This window comes from Carcharodon carcharias, chromosome 11, assembly GCF_017639515.1.
Source record: "Carcharodon carcharias isolate sCarCar2 chromosome 11, sCarCar2.pri, whole genome shotgun sequence".
NCBI classification, from domain to species: Eukaryota; Metazoa; Chordata; class Chondrichthyes; order Lamniformes; family Lamnidae; genus Carcharodon; species Carcharodon carcharias.
The window spans coordinates 160,953,389-160,974,557 of record NC_054477.1 but is presented as its reverse complement, the minus strand read 5'-3'; the positions used below and the strand labels follow the sequence as shown (position 1 = coordinate 160,974,557).

Sequence of the window (21,169 nt, the reverse complement as noted above, 5' to 3'; positions counted from 1 at the left end):
GAACAGAAATTTAAAAAAAATTGGCAAACAAGTTAACATTGGCAGACTTATAGGTTAGATGCATCAATGTTTAGTGAAAGAAAGGCCATTAAGAGTAGACTCTATGACAATATTCAGGTGCAATAGAAAAGCCATTGATTTGTTGATAAATTGAATGTTTTTTTTCTGAATGGCGGAAATAGGAAGAAATTGCTTGCATGCATTACTCTTTAAACATATGCTAAAAAGCAATAATTTGGAGTTGACTGTGGTAGACAAGAGCAATTTTTGTTTCTCCCTTCTCTTTAAATAAGAGCAAAGGAGATTTCCCTGAGGCCCTCATTCAATATTTATCCCTCAAACAACATCACTAAAAGCAAATTATCTGGTCATTATCACATTACAGTTGGTGGGGCCTTGCTGTATGCAAAATGGCTGCTGCATGTCCTAACTCAACACCTAGTACCACTCACCCTGTGCCCGTCGACCTATATTGACTCCCAGTTCTGTGTTGCTTCAATTCTAAAATTCTTATCCTTGTTTTCAAATTCCTCCATGGCCTCACCATTCCCTATCTCTGTAAACCCCTCCAGCCCCACAACCTTCCAAGATATCTGCACTCCTCTAATTCTGGACTCTAGAGCATTCCTGATTTTCATTGCTCTACCGCTGGTGGCCGTGCCTTCAGTTGCCAAGGAGACACTGCCTCTCTACCCCTCTTCACCTTTAAGACACTTCTTAAAACCTGCTCCTTTGACCAAGGGTCACTGGTCCTAATACCTCCTTATTTGGCTTGGTGTCGGATTTATTTTGTAAAGTTCCTGTGAAGCACCTTGTGTGTTGTGGGGGTTAGGGTTATATATTAAAGATGCTATATAAATATGGGTTGTTGTTGTATTACAAGTTCAAAAGAACTTCTTTTGGCTGTTAAGTGCTTTGAGCATCCTGAACATGAACACCTAACCAAGCCTACAAACTGAACAACTTTTCTTGTTCGTCCAGTTATTCTTTTTCTGAGTGCTTGTGATTTCTTAGGTGACATTATTCAGAGGGCATTTAAAAATCAACCACACTGCTGTAGCTCTGGGGTCACATGTGGGCCAGACCAGGTAAGGAAGGCAGATTTCCTTCCCTAAAGGACATTAGTGAACCAGATGGGCGTTTACAACATTCAGCAATGGTTTCACGGTCATCGTTAATTCCAGATTTTTTTGAACCTGGGTCCCCAGACCATTACCCTGGGTCTCTGGATTACTAGCCCAGCAACAATACCACTACACCATCACCTCTCCTACTTCATTATTATGCCAACTTCTCCACACACACCACAATATGCATCGAAGACTAAGATGCATTTTTGTGCTATGACAGACACTCCTAAATTAACAAACACCACCTTTCGGGATAGAACTCACTCCGCTAACACTGCTTGCGCTAGGAGTGCATATCAGTGAAGAAGGATGACATGTCCTTCAAGTTTTTTCTCTCTATATGAGCTGTATTCAAACTCGGCTCACCATTTTCCTGTGACTCAGTGGTTACAGTGGAATTTATTGCAGGAAGGCATTTAGTCTGTATCCCCACCACATGATATGTGCATGTCTGGTACTGTGGGATTCAGGGGAGTAGGCAAAAAAGCTGGTCTGCATTCTCAGAGTTGGGGTAGAGTAAGAGAATTATTAAAGACTGTTAATAAGAAAAGTTATTGAGGAGACATAGTTTCAGATAATAGTCATAATATTATAGAATCATACAGCACAGAAAGAGGCCATTCAGCCCATTGTGCCTGTGCCAGCTCTTTGAAGGAGCTACCCAATTAATCCACTCCCTAGCTCTTTTCCCAAGGCACAGCATAATTTGTTATGTACTGTATGATTCTAGTAAGTTCCTTTCAATAATTTATCCAATTCCCTTCTGGAGGTTACCATTGAATTCATTTCCTTCACCCTTTCAGGCACTGTATTCCAGAACATAACAACAGGTTTTATGCTAGGTGAGAGCTAATTAGAGTGCTATAAGCGACATTTGAACAGCAATAACTTGCCCATTGATGCTCAACTTGGGTTCTGTGAGGGCCACTCAGCTCCTGACATCATTATAGCCTTGGTCCAAACATGGACCAAAGAGCTGAATTCCAGAGGTGAGGTGAGAATGACTGCCCTTGACCTCAAGAAAGCATGTGATCGAGTGTGGCGTGAAGGAGCCCGAACAAAACTGGAGTCAATGGGAATCAGGGAGAAAACTCTCTGCTGGTCGGAATCATACCTAGCAGAAATGAAGATGGTTGTGGTTGTTGGAGGCCAATCATCTCAGGGCATCATTGCAGGATAGTGGGGTAGTGTCCTAGGCCCAACTATCTTCAGCTGCTTCAATGACCTTCCTTCCATCATAAGGTCAGAAGTAGGGATGTTCCCTGATGATTGCACATGAGGGGTGACCTGATCGAGGTGTACAAGATTATGAGGAGCATGGACAGGGTGGATAGGGATCAGCTGTTCCCCTTAGTTGAACAGTCAGTCACAAGGGGGCATAAGTTGATGGTAAGGGACAGGAGGTTTAAGAGGGAATGTGAGGAAAAACTTTTTTACCCAGAGGGTGGTGACGGTCTGGAATGCGCTGCCTGGGAGGGTGGTGGAGGCGGGTTGCCTCACATCCTTTAAAAAGTACCTGGATGAGCACTTGGCACGTCATAACATTCAAGGGTATGGGCCAAGTGCTGGTAAATGGCATTAGGTAGGTAGGTCAGGTGTTTCTCACGTGTCGGTGCAGACTCGATGGGCCAAAGGACCTCTTCTGTACTGTGATTCTGTGATTTGGGTTCAAATTCCACCATGGTAGCCGGGGGAATTTGAACTCAATTAATAATTCTGAAATATAAAGCTAGTCTCAGTGATGGTGACCATGAAACTATCATCGATTATTATAAAAACCCATCTGGTTCACAAATGTCCTTCAGGGAAGGAAATCTGACATCCTTTCTAGAGGCCTACATGTGACTCCAGGCTCACAGCAATGTGGCTGACTCTTAACTGCCCTCTGAAATGTTCATTTCAAAGGCAATTAGGGATGGGCAATAAATGCTGGCTTTGCCAGTGATGCCCACATTCCATGAAAGACTAAAGAAAGCAAATACTCCCACAATATTGACCATCTTAAGCCTAATTAACATTAGAGAGTTGGCTCTGATAGCATTGTTGGTCAGTAGTACAAACACAGGATCCAGTCGCATTGTTAGTAGATTATTGCTCTAATAAACTGGAAACATGACTATGACAGCTAGGGACCTTAAATCCAGTAAATAAAGAAAAAATGTGGAATAAAAAAGCTAGTATCAGTAATGGTGACCAAGAAATTAGCATAAAAGTCTCTGAAAAGTTACTCAGTTGCATTCAGGAAGGTGGCACATTGCCACCTTCTCAAGAGCAATTAGGGATGGGCAATAAATGTGGCCTAACGAGTGAAGCACACTTGAACCAATATTAAAAAAATAGCATTTAGAGACAGGCAAAACCACCTCAAAAGTAAGTTTCACTGCAAATATCTAACAAAAATACCAAGGTGCAGGGAAAAAGAAACGAAAGGAAGAAAAGCATTCCCTTGACTATAAACAAGTGCAGCACAAATGCTGACACAGACAAATAGGACAAACAGCCGGTAATATTATAAATTTCATAAGAGGTGATCTAATTGAGGTTGAGAGAGTTTATAGAGAGAAGCTATTTTCTTTGCTGGGGGTGGGGGAGTCCAGAACAAGGGGACAGAACCAGGGGTGATGTCAGGAAGCATTTCTTCACACAAAGGGGAGTGGAAATCTGGAACTCTCTCCCCCAAAAAACTGTTGAACTGAGGGTCCATTGAAAAATTCAAAGCTGAGATTGATAGATTTTTGATAGGCAAGGGTATTAAGAGTTACACAACCAAGGTGGGCAGATGGAGTTAAGATGTAGGGTCAGGCATATTTAATTTGAATTACAGAACAAGAGCATGCAACTGACCGAGCTCCTCCTGTTCCTACTCAAATACTTCCCATTCCAAAGTCTTGGGCACAAAATCTACGGTAATGCTTCAATGCATTACTGAAGGAGTGCTGCACTGTCAAATGTGCCATGGACTGTTTAATCGAGGCCCTATCTGCACACCTAGATGGATGCAAAAATCCCACAACCACTGATCTAAAGATAAGCAAAGAAGTTCTCCCTCACCTTCAGGCCAATATTTATCCTTCAGCCAACACCACTAAAAACAAATAATTTGACCATTCACACACTGCTGTTTGTGGGAACTCACAGTCCTCTAATATTACTATTGAAGATACCTGAATTGTTTTAGCCTTAATGATTTAAAAAATGTCAGCTCATAATTTAAGTCTCTAGGTTCCTCTTTGATGAGTTAGCAGAGAAGGGCTTAACTTATTTACTAAACAGCATACCTTGCAATCTAAGAGTGGGGTTTATTTGAGGGATTGTTGGTGTAATCTGGGCTTGTTTATGAGAGAGAGTTCAAGTGAGCTGAATCATGGACATCTATCAATCACTAGATGTGGATAGCAAACCTCCAGAAAGTTTGTGAACAAGGAACTAGTTAAAGCGCTTAAAGAGTTTTCTGAGTTCAAAGTAGATTGTAAAACTACCTTTGGTTTCTGAAGTCCATGGTCACCAAGGTGATATCATTCTCCATTATTTAGCAATTTTATGCAGATTATATATGCAGGTCACAAGTAAGGCTCATATTTGACAGCTGAAACTTGCTCCACATACAAAAACATTGAACTGAGCTTAAAACGTACAGAATAAAAGGAGTTCAGTTGGCCCACCCAATCTGGCTCCTTCGATGAGGAAACCAGGGTCAGTTAGTCCTACTCACCAGTTCTTCTCCCATATAACTCTGTTAGTTTGTTAGTTATTTGCATAAGCTGTTTTCTTTCCACTTCAGGTGCCCAACTGCTTTGCCAGCCAACTTAAATCTATGTCCTCAAGTAGAGACTGTGGTATAATGGTAATGTCAATAGACTAGTAATCCAGAGACCCAGGCTAATGCCCTGGGGACATGAGTTCAAATCCCACCACTGCAGCTGGTAGAATTTGAATTCAGTTAACAAATCTCAGTAATGGTGGTCATGAAACTATCTGGTTCACTGATGCCCTTTAGGGAAGGAAATCTGTTGTCCTTACCTGGTCTGGCCTACATGTGGCTCTTAACCCTTAACAAGGTCTGTTCAAGGGCAATTAGGGATGGGCAACAAATGCTGGCCTTTCCAGCAATGCCCACATCCCATGAAAGAATAAAGAAAAAAATCTTGTTATTAATCTCTTATGCATTGGGAACAAAGAGTTTCTCTATTTAAACCCTTCATGATTTTAAACACCTTCATAAATCTTCTCTCAGTTTTCTCTACTCTATGGAGAATGCTTTTGGAAAACTGCTTTTAAATTGCTTTTGATAATCATCTAAATTAAGCGACGAACCACCTTTCCATCACAACAGCTCCCCAATCCAAACGGGACATGTAATAAAATGGGACTCTGATTAGCTTACTGCGTATTTCCGGAGTTCCACCAATTGCAGTTTCCTTTATAGTTCACCTATCAACAGTGGTTGTTATTGTGTGCAGCCAATAAATGTGAGATTGTCTCATCCAGGAATTAAATTTGTACAGAATTGAAATTTTTCAAACAAAATCTATGATTTCACAGAAGTGCAGGATCGGGAAGAGGAAGAACAACAGGAAATAAGAGTCAAGTGTGCAAAGCATTTGGCACTGTTGTCACAGAGACAAAACGGAATGGCAATATGTAAATATTGAAATATGTAAATCAAGAGCATATGCAGAAACTATACTTTTTAGAAGCAAAATTGGAGGGCGCAATAGATCTTCAATGTGATATTACAGCCACTTTAAGAATACACGAGGATAAAAAGGCTGATGCCAACTTTAGGATTTCAGTTACAAAAAAGTCAAATTTCCGACCAACATTAAACATAAATGTGACCATAGTGAGTTCAGCCTGTAAGAATCAAGTGGAATTCAGCCTGTGCTCCCTTTATTGCTGTTACAAGATTTGCATGGTTACAGGAGACCCAAACACAGCCAAGGCTCACTTTTGTCCATCCTTGAGGTAATGTATTTTTGGCTTCCTTACTCGTTAACTTACAGAACAGAACATATAAAAATACATTAAAAACACAAGTTGCATGTTAGGAACAGAAGAATTTCTTGATCAATAAAAGAGCACACAAAAGCAATTCTTTTCATTTGCCAGATCAGCAACCAATGAGATTTGATCCAACTCATGTAGGTATGACATAGAGCAGCCAAAAATGAAGCAACATTTAACATGTCTCATCTTGAAATCAGCCCGACACCACTTTGTGTTGTCAAATAAAACTTAAAACGGTTTTGGCAGTTTTCATTTACATATAATTACAGCTTTATATGTACATGACAAGTGAAAACATTCTTTGGTGGCAGACAGCACAGGCTGTTGGGCCCCCCTCCCGTGATACTGGATGACAAGATGCAGCACAAACTTCATCTCCTGCTAATTAAACGAATCAATTAAGAGACTATTGTTGCAACTGTGTAACTGATGTTCTGTAGTGGCAATAACAACCCCACAGGGAGGTCGTTTACTACATTAAAATGCTGTCCTCCACAACTCCATCTGATATTATTAGAAACAGTTATTTGTGTCTTGCTGTCACATCACGAATGGAGGCAAATTATGGAAACGGGGAGACGAAGATCAACCCAGTATGAGATCTAGTTCAGATCTCAGACCTCCAAGAGAACATTCAGCAGAATTGCAAAGTTCCCCCAAAGTTCCTTATCAGAACTGAAATATCCATCAGCACAGCAACCGCTGAAGACACTAAGTAAGGGTCATATATTTGCATGCTACCCTGCTAGGCTAATATAATTCCACGAGACAAATTATCATATTAAATTTACCCTCCTGAGTTCAACTGATTGAGTTTCAAATTGTTTTTGAGGTTTGTCATTAGTTTATGCTAAAGCTTAAATGCAGATACAGAGATCTAATTGTATAGCTATAGCCTGGGTCACAGTGGAACAATCTGCTTTTTTTATAATATGATGTCCGCCCAGCATGTTACAGTTAATTAGATTTGGGGAAGAATGCACTGTTTATTTATACAGATTATAGATTTTTAGATTTAGGGATTAATACCTATAAATAACCCATCATCAATGATTCCATTCTTTCAATAAACAGTTGATGAGGTTCTGGTTAATGAGGAGATTACTTAAGAAGCAATGTTCTCAGGCATCACATTGAGTGTTCTATTGTATTTAATCAGTTCTGATGAGCATTGCTGACTGGGAATGGTTCTGATAAAGACATCTCCGCAACGACATCCCAATTAATGGGCCTCAACTATTGTACAATACTCTAATGTATAGAGTGTCCTTGCCACACAAAATGATACAATTAACAGAAGTATACTCTTGGGGTAAACTGTTAGCTCAAACAGGCTGAGCCTCCGACTCCCAAGTAGAATTTTGCAAATCAACTCCCAAAGCTGCCCATCACTCCAACTAGCCTGCTTCATTGCACGGAATTGATCAATTCTTCAGGCGCACAGCTAGATGGGGCATGACCTGATTAATCTGTCCAAAAGTGGAAGGGGGAAAAAAAACATAAACAAAAAAAAATTAATTTCCCAAACTTGATACTCTTAAAATCCAACTAACTACTAATCACAGAGCTGCTTTAAAGGACTTTATGCCCAGAGTCCTTTCGACTAGCTAGAGGGTATGTGTGCTGATAAAGGTTTACATATAAAGCAGAATTTACTGAACAGCAACCAACTTCCACCCTTGCAAATCTTGTCCTAGTGTACAGTCAGTACAGAATTACTTTCTTTAAGAAACATATATTGTGCGAGTGAAGCACAGTATGTCCAGTTTAAAATTGCACAAAATTATTGTGCAACAAACAATACCTATTTCTCAAGAATTTTTTTAAGGTGTCAGCTGAGTTGGTAGCATTCTTGCCTCCAAGGGGATTGTGGAGACCCACTCCAGAAATTTGAACACAAAATGAAGGCTGACACTCCAGTGCAGCACTGAGGGACTTGGAGGTGCCGTCTTTCAGATAAGACGTTAAACTGAGGCCCCATGTTCACGTGCAGGTAGATAAAAAGTTCCCGGGGCACTACTTTGAAGAAGAGCAGTGGGGGGGTTGTCCCTGGTGTCCTGGTCAATATTTATCCCTCCAACCAACATCACTAAAGCAGATCATCTGGTCATTATCACATTGCTGCTTGTGGGAGTTTGCTGCGTCCAAATTGTCTGCTGTATCTCCTGCATTCTACACTTCAAAGGTACTTATTTGACTATAAAGCATTTTGGGAAGTCATGAAAGGTGATATATAAATGCAAATCTTTCTTTTCTTTCATTAATCCTTTCACATGCTACAAAAAATAAGCCAAACAAGCTGATGCTTGCCATCAATATGAACTACTCTAAGCAATGAATAAAACACACATTGATCTATTTGCTTTTTCACTGACTGGAACTGCACAGGATATGGTGGCACAGCCAAGATCAATAATTTGGTCATGTGGAAAACCACAGACTTGAATCCATTACTCATCATTCCATGATGATTGAAACACCACCCAAAGTTTACACAATTAAGCCAAGTCTTGCATTCTATAGCTAGGATAGATCCTAGAACCATATTGCTCAGTAGGAGGCCTTTCAGTCCATCATGCCTACACCAGCTCTTTGAAGCAGTTTACTAATTAGTCCTATTCCCCCACTGTATCCCCATAGCCCTACAAACTATCCACCTCCCATTCGAAAGTTACTATTTAATCTGCTTCCAGATCACAACAACTCACAATTTTAAAATAAAATTCGCCTCATCTCATCTCTGTCTCTTTTGCCAATCACCTTAAACCTGTTTCTCTGGTTACCAGCTGTTCTGCCCGTGAAAAGTTTCCCCTTATGTGCTCCATCAAAGCCTCCAAATTTTGAACACCTCTACTAAATGCATTTCAGAGGGGGAGGGGGGTTGGTAGGGGTAGGGAGGGGGACAGGTCCTAACCTCAATGCCCAGAGCAGTATTTTCCTCTATGATCACACTTTGAGATGAGAAATGAACATTAATAATATGATGCGATGTGAGACGGTTGACAATACAAAACAATTTTCAGCTTCCATCTCAGAGCTCCCTGCTGCTGAATATTGCAGCAGAATACAAAATCTACCCTATCTGTGACCAAAGTGCTTCTATACAGCAATTTCTCATAAGAAAGTAAACCATTATGTTTTCCTTATTTATGCACTTTTTTTATAAAAAGTTATAATTGTAGAAGACACAAAGCACACAGTTCTGTGACAACACAAAGCACGGGTCCAATAAAATATGACACAAAATACTATGAACTGCAAGTATATTCGGTCAATCTACAGCTTTCACTGTTCAAACAAACCGAAAGTGACTTAATACTCCTGATTATGTCTACCTGTTGCATCAATGAGCTCTTTCAAAGCATCTCATTCATGATATGTAAATACCCTTAAGTAGGATTAAACTAGATCCATTTGAAAATTCTATTTAAGAGCTGTCTTGAATAATAGATGAGTGGTGCAGAGAATCATAGAACACTATCATTTTGCCTGAGGGAGTTGGATCTGAGCCCTATTCGCACCAATGGATGAAAGTCTCGTCACAAATGACAATTAAGGTTTTCAACAGAAATCCTTTTAGGCAGCCTCACTACAGTTCCCAGCGGATGTGAGCCCATGGTGCAGAGCTGGCCATCATTTTGGCACAAACTGGGCAATCTCGCTAAGCTTGTTTACGCTGAGGATAATGATCAATCGAGTTTCAGACTGCTGTTGCTGGATTCAATTTTGAGTGCCAGGCACGCGCCGCCCTTCAGTTTACACACAGCAACATCAAAGTGTCACTTCTGCGTTCCGAAGCACCATAAGCAATGCACATGCACAGTGGGTGCGACAACAGAGCACAACATTGGTTCTTATTGAGAAACTCAGCCAAGTGACATATACCAGGGCTTTCAATTCAGCAGGGGAGCGAAGGTCGAAAATTGAAACGATCAAATAAAATAGTGGAGGGTGTTTAACGGGTAGCCAACCTCCATTTTGCATCCCACCACAAAGTTGAAAGTTCCGCACTTAGAAAAGATTGGAAGCAATTTTGGCCCATATCACCTGTGATGCTGGAACTCTCTGCTATAATAATGCCTCCTGGCTAATCTTTCCGATAACCCTGATATTTTTCGTCTTACTTACTGAAACTAACTTGAGGAGATTATGTGGTAATGTAATGCTTTCTGTTAAAATATGTTCTACTTTAGTCTTTCTAGGAGAAATCCTAAATTTATGCCTCCCACCGTTACTGATTCTCAACCAGCAGAAATCATCTTTCCTTATTTGCCCTCCCAAACCATTTCGTAATTTTGAATACTTCTGCTAGATTTCCCTTGTCCTTCGCTGCTGCAATGGCTAAAACCTTAGTTTTTCCAAATCCCTAAACAAAATGTATTCTCTGCTCCCAAGCATTATACAAATGAACCTGTACTCCTCTGCAGCTGAAACCCTCATCTATGTATCTGTGACCTCCAGACTCAATTATTCTAATGCTCTCCCACTTCAACCCTCTGTAAACTTCAGCTCATCTAAAGCTCTGCTGCCCCTGTCCTAACTCGCATTAAGTCCCGTTCATCCATCTCTCCCTGTGCTCATTGACATACATTAGCTCCTGGTCTGGCAATACTGCAGCTTCAAATTATCATCCTTGTTTTCAAATCCCTCCATCGCCTCACCCCCTCCCTTTCTCTATAACCATCACCAGCCCCACAACCCTCCAAGATCTTGGTATTCCTCCAATTCTGAACTCTTGTGCATCCTCGATATATATCAACCCAACACTAGTGGCCTTACCTTCAGCGGCCTAGGTCAGAAGCTTAAGGGTTTCCTCAGTAAACCTCTCCCCCTCTCTCACCTCCTCTAAGACACTCCTCAAACCCTACCTCTCTGGCCAAGCCCCTGGTTACCTGTCTTAATATTGCTTCAAGTGACTCAGCATGGAATTTTTTCCAATTATACTGCTCCCTTGGTATGTTTTTATTATTTTAATAGTGCTATATAAATACAAATGATTGTTATTCTGTTGAACATTTTTAATCAGTCCAGCTCCTTTCTATAATAAGCAGCCCAAAGGGAACATAAAAAGCTCTGTAACAGGTCCACAGTTGGTTTAGATAAGATTCATGCTGCAACATCAAGTAACAACTAACCTTGACAATCAAAAAGCATTCTGGAATCCTGTAGATTATGTTCTTATTACATCCTTATTACACTGACTGTTTTTATTCAATGCCATTCTCTAGTTACCTCATGATGATAGTGCTTGGTACTGCATTGTAATAAAGACAAGTTAGGTGGTTGGCAAGGTACTGGTACCACACAAGCACCACCACAAAAGCCAGCTCTTGGGGTAATGCCTTTTTAAAAATTCCTATATCAATTTGGAGATCAGAACCTGGGAAGGGATGCGCTGCGTACATTGTGCTCAGTTGAGAGAACTGCCAACCCTGTTTCATTATTAAGCTGTCAATGTAAATAGGCTACGAGAGTTAATCATGTAAATGAAAATGGTGCGTGACTGCAGTGGGGGGGTACCCTTTATGGAATGGGTCAAGTAACATTATAGGACCAGCACAGGAGAAGCTCTAACCTGCATCTAACTTGCACTCTACCTGACCTAAGACGAGTTGATGCTGTCACTACAGAGAGGAAAGATGTTTCATTCTCCGACACAAATATTCATCAACATGAGCAAGATGGGAGCAAAAACAAACAAAAGAAATGAACGAAGAAAAGCAGCACAATCTGGTAGTTACACTTTTATTAGCTACTAGTAAAATGGGCAGCAGGCATTTACTGTTTTAAGACACTGGATTGTGCATGAATCCACAATTAACCATGACCATTGCTCAGGTTAACAAACATTAAATGCTTTCATGGGAAGTATTTTAAGGATGCATTATGTTTCCTGCCAGCAGATATATTAAATGCCAATAGCAGGAGAACGGCATTCTGCCAGATAATCCATTACACAGAATTACAAAGGGGGGGGGATTTTTCCTTCGTCGGGTGGGCGCAGGGGGCGGGCTCAGGGCGGGGGGGGCAGCCAGGAAACGGTCCGCCGCCTACGATCGGACTCTGACCACTGACAGCCTCTGCCCTGCTGGGGTGCAGGGGGGAGGAGTGCGAGCGCGTTGTGGTTTGCACATGTGCAGGGGTGCGCTCATCAAAAGCCCCCTGAAGGCTCGGGAAGCTGAAGGATTTAAAAAAGATTTGAAAAATATGAAAATATGGAAACAGGTCCCCACACGTGACTCTGTCACATGAACAGGGACATGTTAAAAATCAGTAAAAAAAAAAATGTATTTTTTTTAATTCACTGTTGGAAACCTCGGATGAGGTTTTGCAAAAGATGCAAAGGCCGCTTGGCCTATTCGCCCGCCTGCCAACCGTAAGGTTGGACTGGCAGCAGAAACTTCAACATAATTACCAGCTTAAGGGCCTTAACAGGCCTCTTAATTGTCGGCGGGTGCACTGCCGCCGACCGAAATATCGCGCGAGTGCACGATGATGTTAGGACACTCGCCTGATGTCATTGCGCGCTATTTCACGCTGGGGTGTGTCGGGCACGCGCCCGCATGCTGAGCTGAAAATCCTGCCCACAGAAACTACAGCCCGAAACAGGCCATTCAGCCCATCTGGTCTATGTTGGTGCGTATGCTCCACATGAGCCTCATCCTACCCTTACAACAACAACTTGTTTTTACATAGCCCATTTAATGTAATAAGACAGCCCAAGGTGCTTCACAAGAGCATTAAGCAACGTTTGACACCGAACCTCTTAAGGAGATATTAGAGTAGGTGACCAGAAGCTTGGTTGAGGAGGTGGATTTTAAGGAGCATTGTGAGGGAGGACAGAGAGAGGTAGAGAAGTGGAGAGGTTTAGAGGGGGACATTTTAGAGCCTAGTGCCTGGATAGCTGAAGGCACAGCCAATGATGGAGCAATTAAAATTGGGGATGCTCAAGAGGCCTAATTAGAAGCATGCAGAGATCATGGAGGCTTGCGGGGCTGGAGGAGATTACAGAGATAGGGAGAGGAGGAAGGCTTTGAAAACAAGGGTGAGAATTTGAAAATTGAAGTGCTGCTTAATGGAGAGCCAACGTAGATGAACAAGCACAAGGACTTGATGCGTATATGGACATGGCAGCTGAGTTTCGGATGAGCTCAAGCTTAAAAGTAGCAAATATTAAGCAAATTAAAATATAGCCAGCAAATAAATTCAGTCATAACACTGCAATATCAAGGCGTAATAAAATAACACATAATTAGTAATTAGAGTCTGAAGCCTTCACCAAAAAAAAACTAACAGTAGAATTGTGCTTGCCATTAATGTCAGTAAATCAAGTGAATCATTATATCCCAGCTGATGCCCTTCTAACTGGCAACATGACTGGATTTACAATCAGTCCCCTTACGATGCAAAGGTCAGTGGAGTATGTGCTAAGTAGCATCATGCTGGCAAAGGAAGCTGAAGTGGTACTGACAGCCGGAAAAAATACTTATGCGCAATACAGCAGATTGAACTTGGCAAATGTATATCGGCCAGCCAAACAGACCAGGTAGCAAGAAAACAGTGAGAATATATTCAACAAAGTGATTTGAACTTAAAAATGCAAAATACATATTCAAAGATGCAAGACAAACTGTGCTAACAATTTACAGGAAAATGAGACCATCTAAATTAAAACTAACTGGAGGTAGAGTTCAATAGTTTGAATTTGGTTTCAATAGCTGAATCAATATTTAATGAATTGGCAAAAGAGCTAGAGGGTGAGATGAACAGTTTTTTTAACACTTTGAATTATGATGATCTGGAATTTTCGTGGAAGCAGATTCATTGATAATTTTCTAAAGGCAATTGGATAAATGCTTGAAGTGGACTCATTAGAATCATACAGTACAACTGGAGGCCATTGGGTCCATCATGCCTGTGCCAGCTCTTTGAAAGAGCTATACAATTAGTCCCATCACCCTGCTCAACCCCAAGTAATATTATTTCAACAAATGGTCATTTGGAAGTTCAGAACTTGAGTATCAGGACAATTCGCAAGAATACCAGTTGCAAAGGGAACAACAATTTATACTGCATGAGAAGAGAGTGCTGATTGGTTGCCAACTTGCCAACCTTTTTGTTTTTTTTCAGAAAAACATTTTAACAGTTTTCATTAGGCACTCTGTTACACAGAATTACACAGAACTTACAGCACAGAAACAAATCTTTGTTATGTGAACAACATATCAATGAATGAAGAAAACATGCGATCATATTTATTAAAATTATGGTAAAGCAAATAAATCTTTACGTAATTAGTAATATACATGTATGTGCATGTGTCCATGGTCATGTTTGTGTGGAAGTCATCTCTTAACTAAATGTATTTGGTGGCTGCTTTTTTGCATCGATGGTGCAGGGAGTGAATGTTTGTGGATGGGGTGCCAATCAAGCAGGCTGCTTTTACCTGGATGGTGTCAAGCTTCTTGAGTGTTGTTGGAGCTGTAATCCATCACACTACTGACTTGTGCCTTGTAGGTGGTGGGCAGGCTTTGGGGATCAGGAGATGAGTTACTTTCTGCAGAATTCTTAGCCTCTGACTTGCTCTTGTAGTCGCAGTATTTCTATGTCCGGTCCAGTTCAGTTTCTGGTCTACCGTAACTCCCAGGATGTTGATAATGGGGGATTCAGCGATGGTAATGCCATTGAATGTTAAGGGGCAATGGTCAGATTCTCTCTTGTTAAAGATGGTCATTGCCTGGCACTTGTGTGGCATGAATGTTACAGCCACTTATTAGCCCAAGCCTGAATATTGCCCAGTTCTTGCTGCGTATGGACACAGATTGCTTCAGTATCTGAGGAGTCGTGACTGGCGCTCAACATTGTACAATTATCAGCAAACATCCCCACTTCTGACCTTATGATCGAGGGAAGTTCATTGAAGTAGCAGCTGAAGATGACTGGGCCTAGGATACTACCCTAAGGAACCCTGCAGTGATGTCCTGGGACTAAGATGATTGACATTCAACAACCACAACCATCTTCCTTTGTGCTAGGTATAACTCAACGAGTGGAGAGTTTTCCCCTGATTTCCATTGACTTTGCTAGAGCTCCTTGATGCCACACTTGGTCAAATGCTGCCTTGTTGTCAAGGGCAGTCACTCTCACCTCACTTCGGGAGTTCAGCTCTTTTGTCCATGTTTGGACCATGTTTGTAATGAGGTCAGCAGCTGAGTGGCCCTGGTGGAACCCAAACTGAGAGTCAATGAGCAGGTTATTGCTAAGTGCGTGCCACTTGATAACACTGTTGATGACCTCTTCCATCACTTTGCTGCTGATCAAGAGTAGACTGCTAGGCGGCAATTGGCCGGGCTGGATTTGTCCTACGTTTTGTGTCCAGGACATAACTGGGCAATTTTCCACAATGCTGGGTAGATGCCAGTGTTGTAGCTGTACTGGAACAGCTTGGCTAGGGGCACGGCAAGTTCTGGAGCACAAGTCTTCAGTACTATTTCTGTAATGTTGTCAGGGCCTATTGCCTTTTCAGTTTCTAAAGGCTATGGGCCCTGACAACATTCTAGCAATAGTACTGAAGACTTGTGCTCCAGAACTTGCTGCTTTCCTGGGAAGAGCCCGTAGAGCACAGAGTCCTGCATCACAGAGCTGCTCAGGATGAATCTTCCTTGTACCCCCTATTTTTCACTCCCCACCAGATGGAACTGCTTCTCTCCTGTTGTTGTTTCTCTAATTTTACTATACTGAATCACTTTATTCATTTAAATACGTTGGGCAGATCACTCTTCAACATTCTAAGTTAAAGGAAATATAAGCCAAGTTTATGCAACCTGTCCTCATAATCTAACTATTTAAATCCTGGAATCATTCAGATGAATTTGTGAATTTGTTTTGTGCTCCCTCTGAGACACATAGACCTCGCTTGAGGGAAGGTGTCCAAAACTGAACAGTTACTCCAGATCGATCAGACCGAGGCTCTGTGCAACTAAAGCATAACTTTTTCCCCTCTTAAATTCCAACTCCCATGAAATAAAGGCCAAAATTCCATTCACCTTTTGATTACTTTTTGCTTTTGTGCAACATCTTTTAGTGATTTGTGTACATGACACCCAAATCCTTTTGCTCTTCCACAGCTCCTAGTCTCTCAGCATTAAGAGACCATACCAGATCCTCACACTTACCCACAATGATCTCCATCTGCCATCATCTATCCACATCCCTTAGCAAATTTGTACTTGCTGTGCCTTCTAATCTGGTGTCATCTGCAAACATGGATGTACAACTCTCTATTCCGTTGTCCAACTCAGTTATATGCTGAAAAGCGGAAGCCTTAGTATATCCTTGGAGAACACCACTTGTCCCATCTTGACAATCAGAAAATTAACCCTTTACTCCTATTCTTTGTTTACTAACTCCTAACCAACCCATGCCACAAGGCTGCCTCCAATTCCAGGCACTCTAATTTTTGCTAATAATCTTTTCTACAGAACCTTATCAAATGCTTTCTGAAAGTCCATCTGGGCAACATCCACTTAAGCTCCCCAATTCACCATAACCACTGCACAACATAGCCTAAAAATCAAACCCCTGGGGCCTTCAGGTCTATGTGCCTTTGTAACATGTCATAAGGTGCTTCTGCCAACCCACTCGGAACCTACTGGACAATTTCTTACCAGCATATTATGAACGGCGACAATGTGTACAACATAATTTACCAGGAACTCTGCATTTATTATACTACAACATCACAGAAGCCCTTAAGAGCTGAATGAAAGCTTACCACGGTGCCAAGGTACTGAATTTTCATATTTCCAGCTGCATCTCGAGAAAGGCACTGAAAGAAAGATAATAATTTCTCACAATAGGAAATCTCAGAGGGTTAAAATCAATTACTGTTCAGCAAGCCAATTATCCAATAATGTTTTGATCTGGACAGAAATAACCTTCATATAGGAAACCAAACTCTCTTCTTGTCACAACACGTTGTAACAGTTGTAACACGACTATTTTGTTGAATATATATACACAAGAAAACAATATTATTCAGTATGTCGAGTAATAAAAAATCCAGTGCATTCGGGTGTACAAAAATTGTCAAGAAAGTTAAACTTTACCCCACTGAATAAGTAATCATTTTTAGACAAAACAATCCACAGATAAACTATTATTTGTTTACACAGATACACTGGCTTAACATCATAGAGGTACAAATGCAGTGTACAACTTGTAAAAGCAACAATGGAATCTACAAAAGAAACAGAATTTTGACTCGCAATTTGCGCACAGTGACAGTAAACACAAATCTCTGAATGGTAAACATTCTGTGCAACATTATGAGTTCATCAAATCATACAGCACAGGAGGCCATTCAACCCACTGTGCCTGTGCCAGCTCTTTGAAAGAGCTATCCAACTACTCCCTGCTCCCCTGGTCTTTCTCCAAAGCACAATCACTTTTTTACATTTCAACTATGTATCCAATTTCTTCATGAAAGTTATTATTGAATCAGCTTTCACCGCACTTTCAGACAACACATTCCAGATCACAGCAACTCACTCACTTTTCCAGAACTGCTTTATCCAATTCAGGGACCCCGAGGAGTTGGAGCCTATCCCGACAGGGAATGGGCGCTAGGCTGGGTACACCCAGGATGGGATGCCAGTCTATCACAGGGCACGCACACACACATACTGGGGGTCAATTTACCGTAGCCAATCCACCTAACCAGCACGTCTTCGGGTGATGGGAGGAAACCAGAGCACCCAGCAGAAACCGACATGGACATGGGGAGGACGTGCAAACTCCACACAGACAGACACCCGAGGTTAGAATCGAACCTGGGTCCCTGGAGCTGTGCGGCAGCAGCGCTAACCATTGCAGCACCGGGCTGCCCCCTCACAGCAACTCAACTTTGTTAAAAAAAATTCTCACCCCCCTCTGGTTCTTTTACCAATTATCTTAAATCTGTGTCCTTTCATTCCAGACCCTCCTGTCACCCAAAACAGTCTCCTCTTATTTACTCTATCGAAACCCTTCATAATTTTGTACACCTCCATTAAATCTCTCCTCTAATAAGCCTATCTTCAACCTTTTTCTCTCAGATGATTGAGTCTTTGGAACTCTGTTCCTCAAAAAGGCAGTGGAAGCAGGGTCTTTGAATATTTTTAAGGCAGAGCTAGATAGATATTTGATTAACAAGGGGGTGAAAGGTTATCAGGGGTAGGTGGGAATGTGGGGTTGAGATTACTTTCAGATCAGCCATGATTTCACTGAATGACGGAACAGGCTCGAGGGGCCAAGTGGCCTACTCCTGCTCCTAATTCATGTGTTAACATGTAACCTTCTTTGCTCTAAGGAGAACAATCCCAGCTTTATTGGAAGTAATCTAATTTCCTGCAGTTCATCAACTGGCAAAGCCAAGACTTCAGGAAATAAAAGGTTTACAATAAAGAAAGTGTCCATTTTTATGGTGCTGTTCATGACCTCAAAATGTCTCAAAGTGCAACACAACCAATGAAATATTTTTGAAATACAGTCAATGCTGTAATGTACAGAAGTGCAACTACCAATTTGTGCACAGCAAGGTCCCACAAATAACAATGAGATCCACGGTAAGACAATCAGTGAGTGTTTTGTTGACATTGGTTGAGGGATAAATATTGGCAAGGACACCAGGAGGAATCCCCTGTTTGTCTTTCAATAGTCTAAGATCTTTTACATCTACCCAAGAGAGCAGATGAGGCCTAGGTTTAAGCCTTATCCAAAAGACGGGATCTGTGAAAATACAGCACTCCCTCAGGAATACACTGAAGTGTCAGTCTAGATTATAGTGCTCAGGTCCCTAGAGTAACAAACTGATGTAAGTATCTTTCACGTCAAGGCAAAATTCATTTGAGGTGAAATGTGATTTTCAATTTGCAGCAGAACCCATGTGATGACTAGCTTTACTCTCCCCTCATCTTCCATAGCAACAGATAATGTACAGACAAGTTAGCATGAACAAAGGATGCTTAACTGTCAACAAGCTCTCCTGGCAATTTTTCCCACCCTCCCCCTGGAGAAGCTCCTCATTTTCCATTCAGCACCACTCCCCACAGTGATACATCCCAGGAAAGTGGGGAAAAATCAAAGTGACACATGCCTCACCATTATGTTCTCTCTTCTCACCCCCTACCCTTACAATAATCAAAGGATTCGATAAGCTAGATGGAGGGAAACTATTTCCTCTGGTGGAGGGAGTCCAGAACAAGGGGGGCAGAACTTAAAAATTAGAGCCAGGCTGTACAGGGGTGATGTCAGGAAACACTTCTGCACACAAAAGTTGATGAAAATCTGTAACTCTCTCTCCCAAAACATTGGTGAGGCTGGGGGGGTTCTGAATTAAAAATGTTTAAACTGAGATCAGTAAGGTTTTTGTTCAGCAAGGCTTATTAAGTGTATGGAACCGAGGTGGGTAGATGGGGTAACAATACAGATCAGCCATGATCTAATCAAATGGCAAAACAGGCCTGAGGAGCTAAATGGTCTCCTCCTGTTGTTACCTGAATGCTGCCTTGGCTCCCAGGGTGAGTCGCACCTTGCCCTAAAGGTTGCAACAAGTCAAACAAGTGTCCCAGTAGCAGTGATATGGTCAAAGGTGGTTACAAACAGTGGGGTGGGTTCAATAATCTCTGTTTCTGGTCGCCATACTTTAGAAAGGATGTCAGCGTCCTTGAGGAATGCAGTGGAGATTTACCAGAATAGTTTCAGGGGTGTGAAAATTTAGCTATAAGGTTAGTTTGGAGATGCTGGGGTTGGTCTCATGGGAGCAAAGGTGGTTGATGTGGAGTCTGATAGAGGTGTACAGAATTATGACAGCTTTAGATAAGTCAGATAAAGAAAAGCTGTTTCCATTAGCTAATGATGTAAGGACTGGGTGACATAAATTTAAAGTTTTGGACTAATGATACAGAGGGGATGTGAGGAAGAGCTTTTTACACAGCAAATAATGGTCTGGAACACACTGCCTTCGAGGGTGATGGAAGCAGAGATGATCAATGAATTCAAAAGGAAATTGGATGGGCTCTATAAGGAAATAAACTTGCAGGGTTACAGGGATAGAGTGAGGGGTGGAACTGACTGGATGCTCTACAGAGAGCCAACATAGATTCCATGTGCTGAACGGCCACCTTCTTTGTCATAATCACTTCATGACCATGACTTCATGCCAGGAAAGCAACAGCAGTCAATAGGTGCTGTGGAAGAACTGGTAAGGAAGAAAGGCTCGACGGACTCTGGGAGCCCCTGGTGGCTGGGTGACAAGCGTATGCTGTTGTTTCTTAGCTCCCAGGATGTGACCCATGTACTAACAAAAACTTTATAGAACCTATATCCCTGCCACTGCACTCTGGTGAACCAATGCAAGTTTATAACAGCAGGGAAAATGAAAACAGTGTTGCACAATCCTTTTACACCCACCTTAAAACTTACTCCTGGAAAACAAATACATGAAACATGGAAGATTTGTTTTCATTCACAACTTACAGTCTACTTCAGCTGAGGAAGCAGGAATGGCTACTATTTCCCACAACTCACATAAACATCAGATTTTGAAAAGTGCAAAATAGAACAAAGTGGAACTTGCTCAAAATGCATTGTGCACCGCGCCAACATAAATTAACAAAGTATGGTCACTCAAGGAATAAACAACAGACTTACACGGTCAAAATATTTTCATCCTCATTTTATTTTACAGCCAATTTTATAGACCATTTAAAAATACTCCCTGAAGAATAAGATTCAATTCAAAGTATTTCCTTCGTAAACATGAGCGTAATTAGCATGATACAGTAAAGTTGTTATCCTAGGCTTTCTTGCAGCAATGCCCTTTAAATATTAACTATAAAATCCTGAAAGTTTATTATAGGATAAGATTTGATAAGAACAAAAAAAGCAGCCCAGCATTAATACTTCCATATTTACTTAGAGGAAAAATATTGCTCTGTTGAACTACTTAGGCTACACTGAAAAATTAGACTTTACAATCAATCTTTTAAAAA

General features: G+C 41.4%; 1 protein-coding gene across 3 annotated transcripts in view; it reads right to left on the bottom strand.

Moving 5' to 3' along the window:
• The window catches only part of pcca (propionyl-CoA carboxylase subunit alpha), a 343,073-nt gene that overhangs the window by 85,415 nt on the left and 236,489 nt on the right, over positions 1-21,169 (bottom strand). For all 3 annotated transcript variants that reach the window (XM_041199770.1, XM_041199771.1, XM_041199772.1), the window contains one exon: positions 16,912-16,965. In XM_041199770.1, the coding sequence (XP_041055704.1) occupies positions 16,912-16,965 (54 nt within the window). The remainder of the gene's footprint in view (positions 1-16,911; positions 16,966-21,169) is intronic.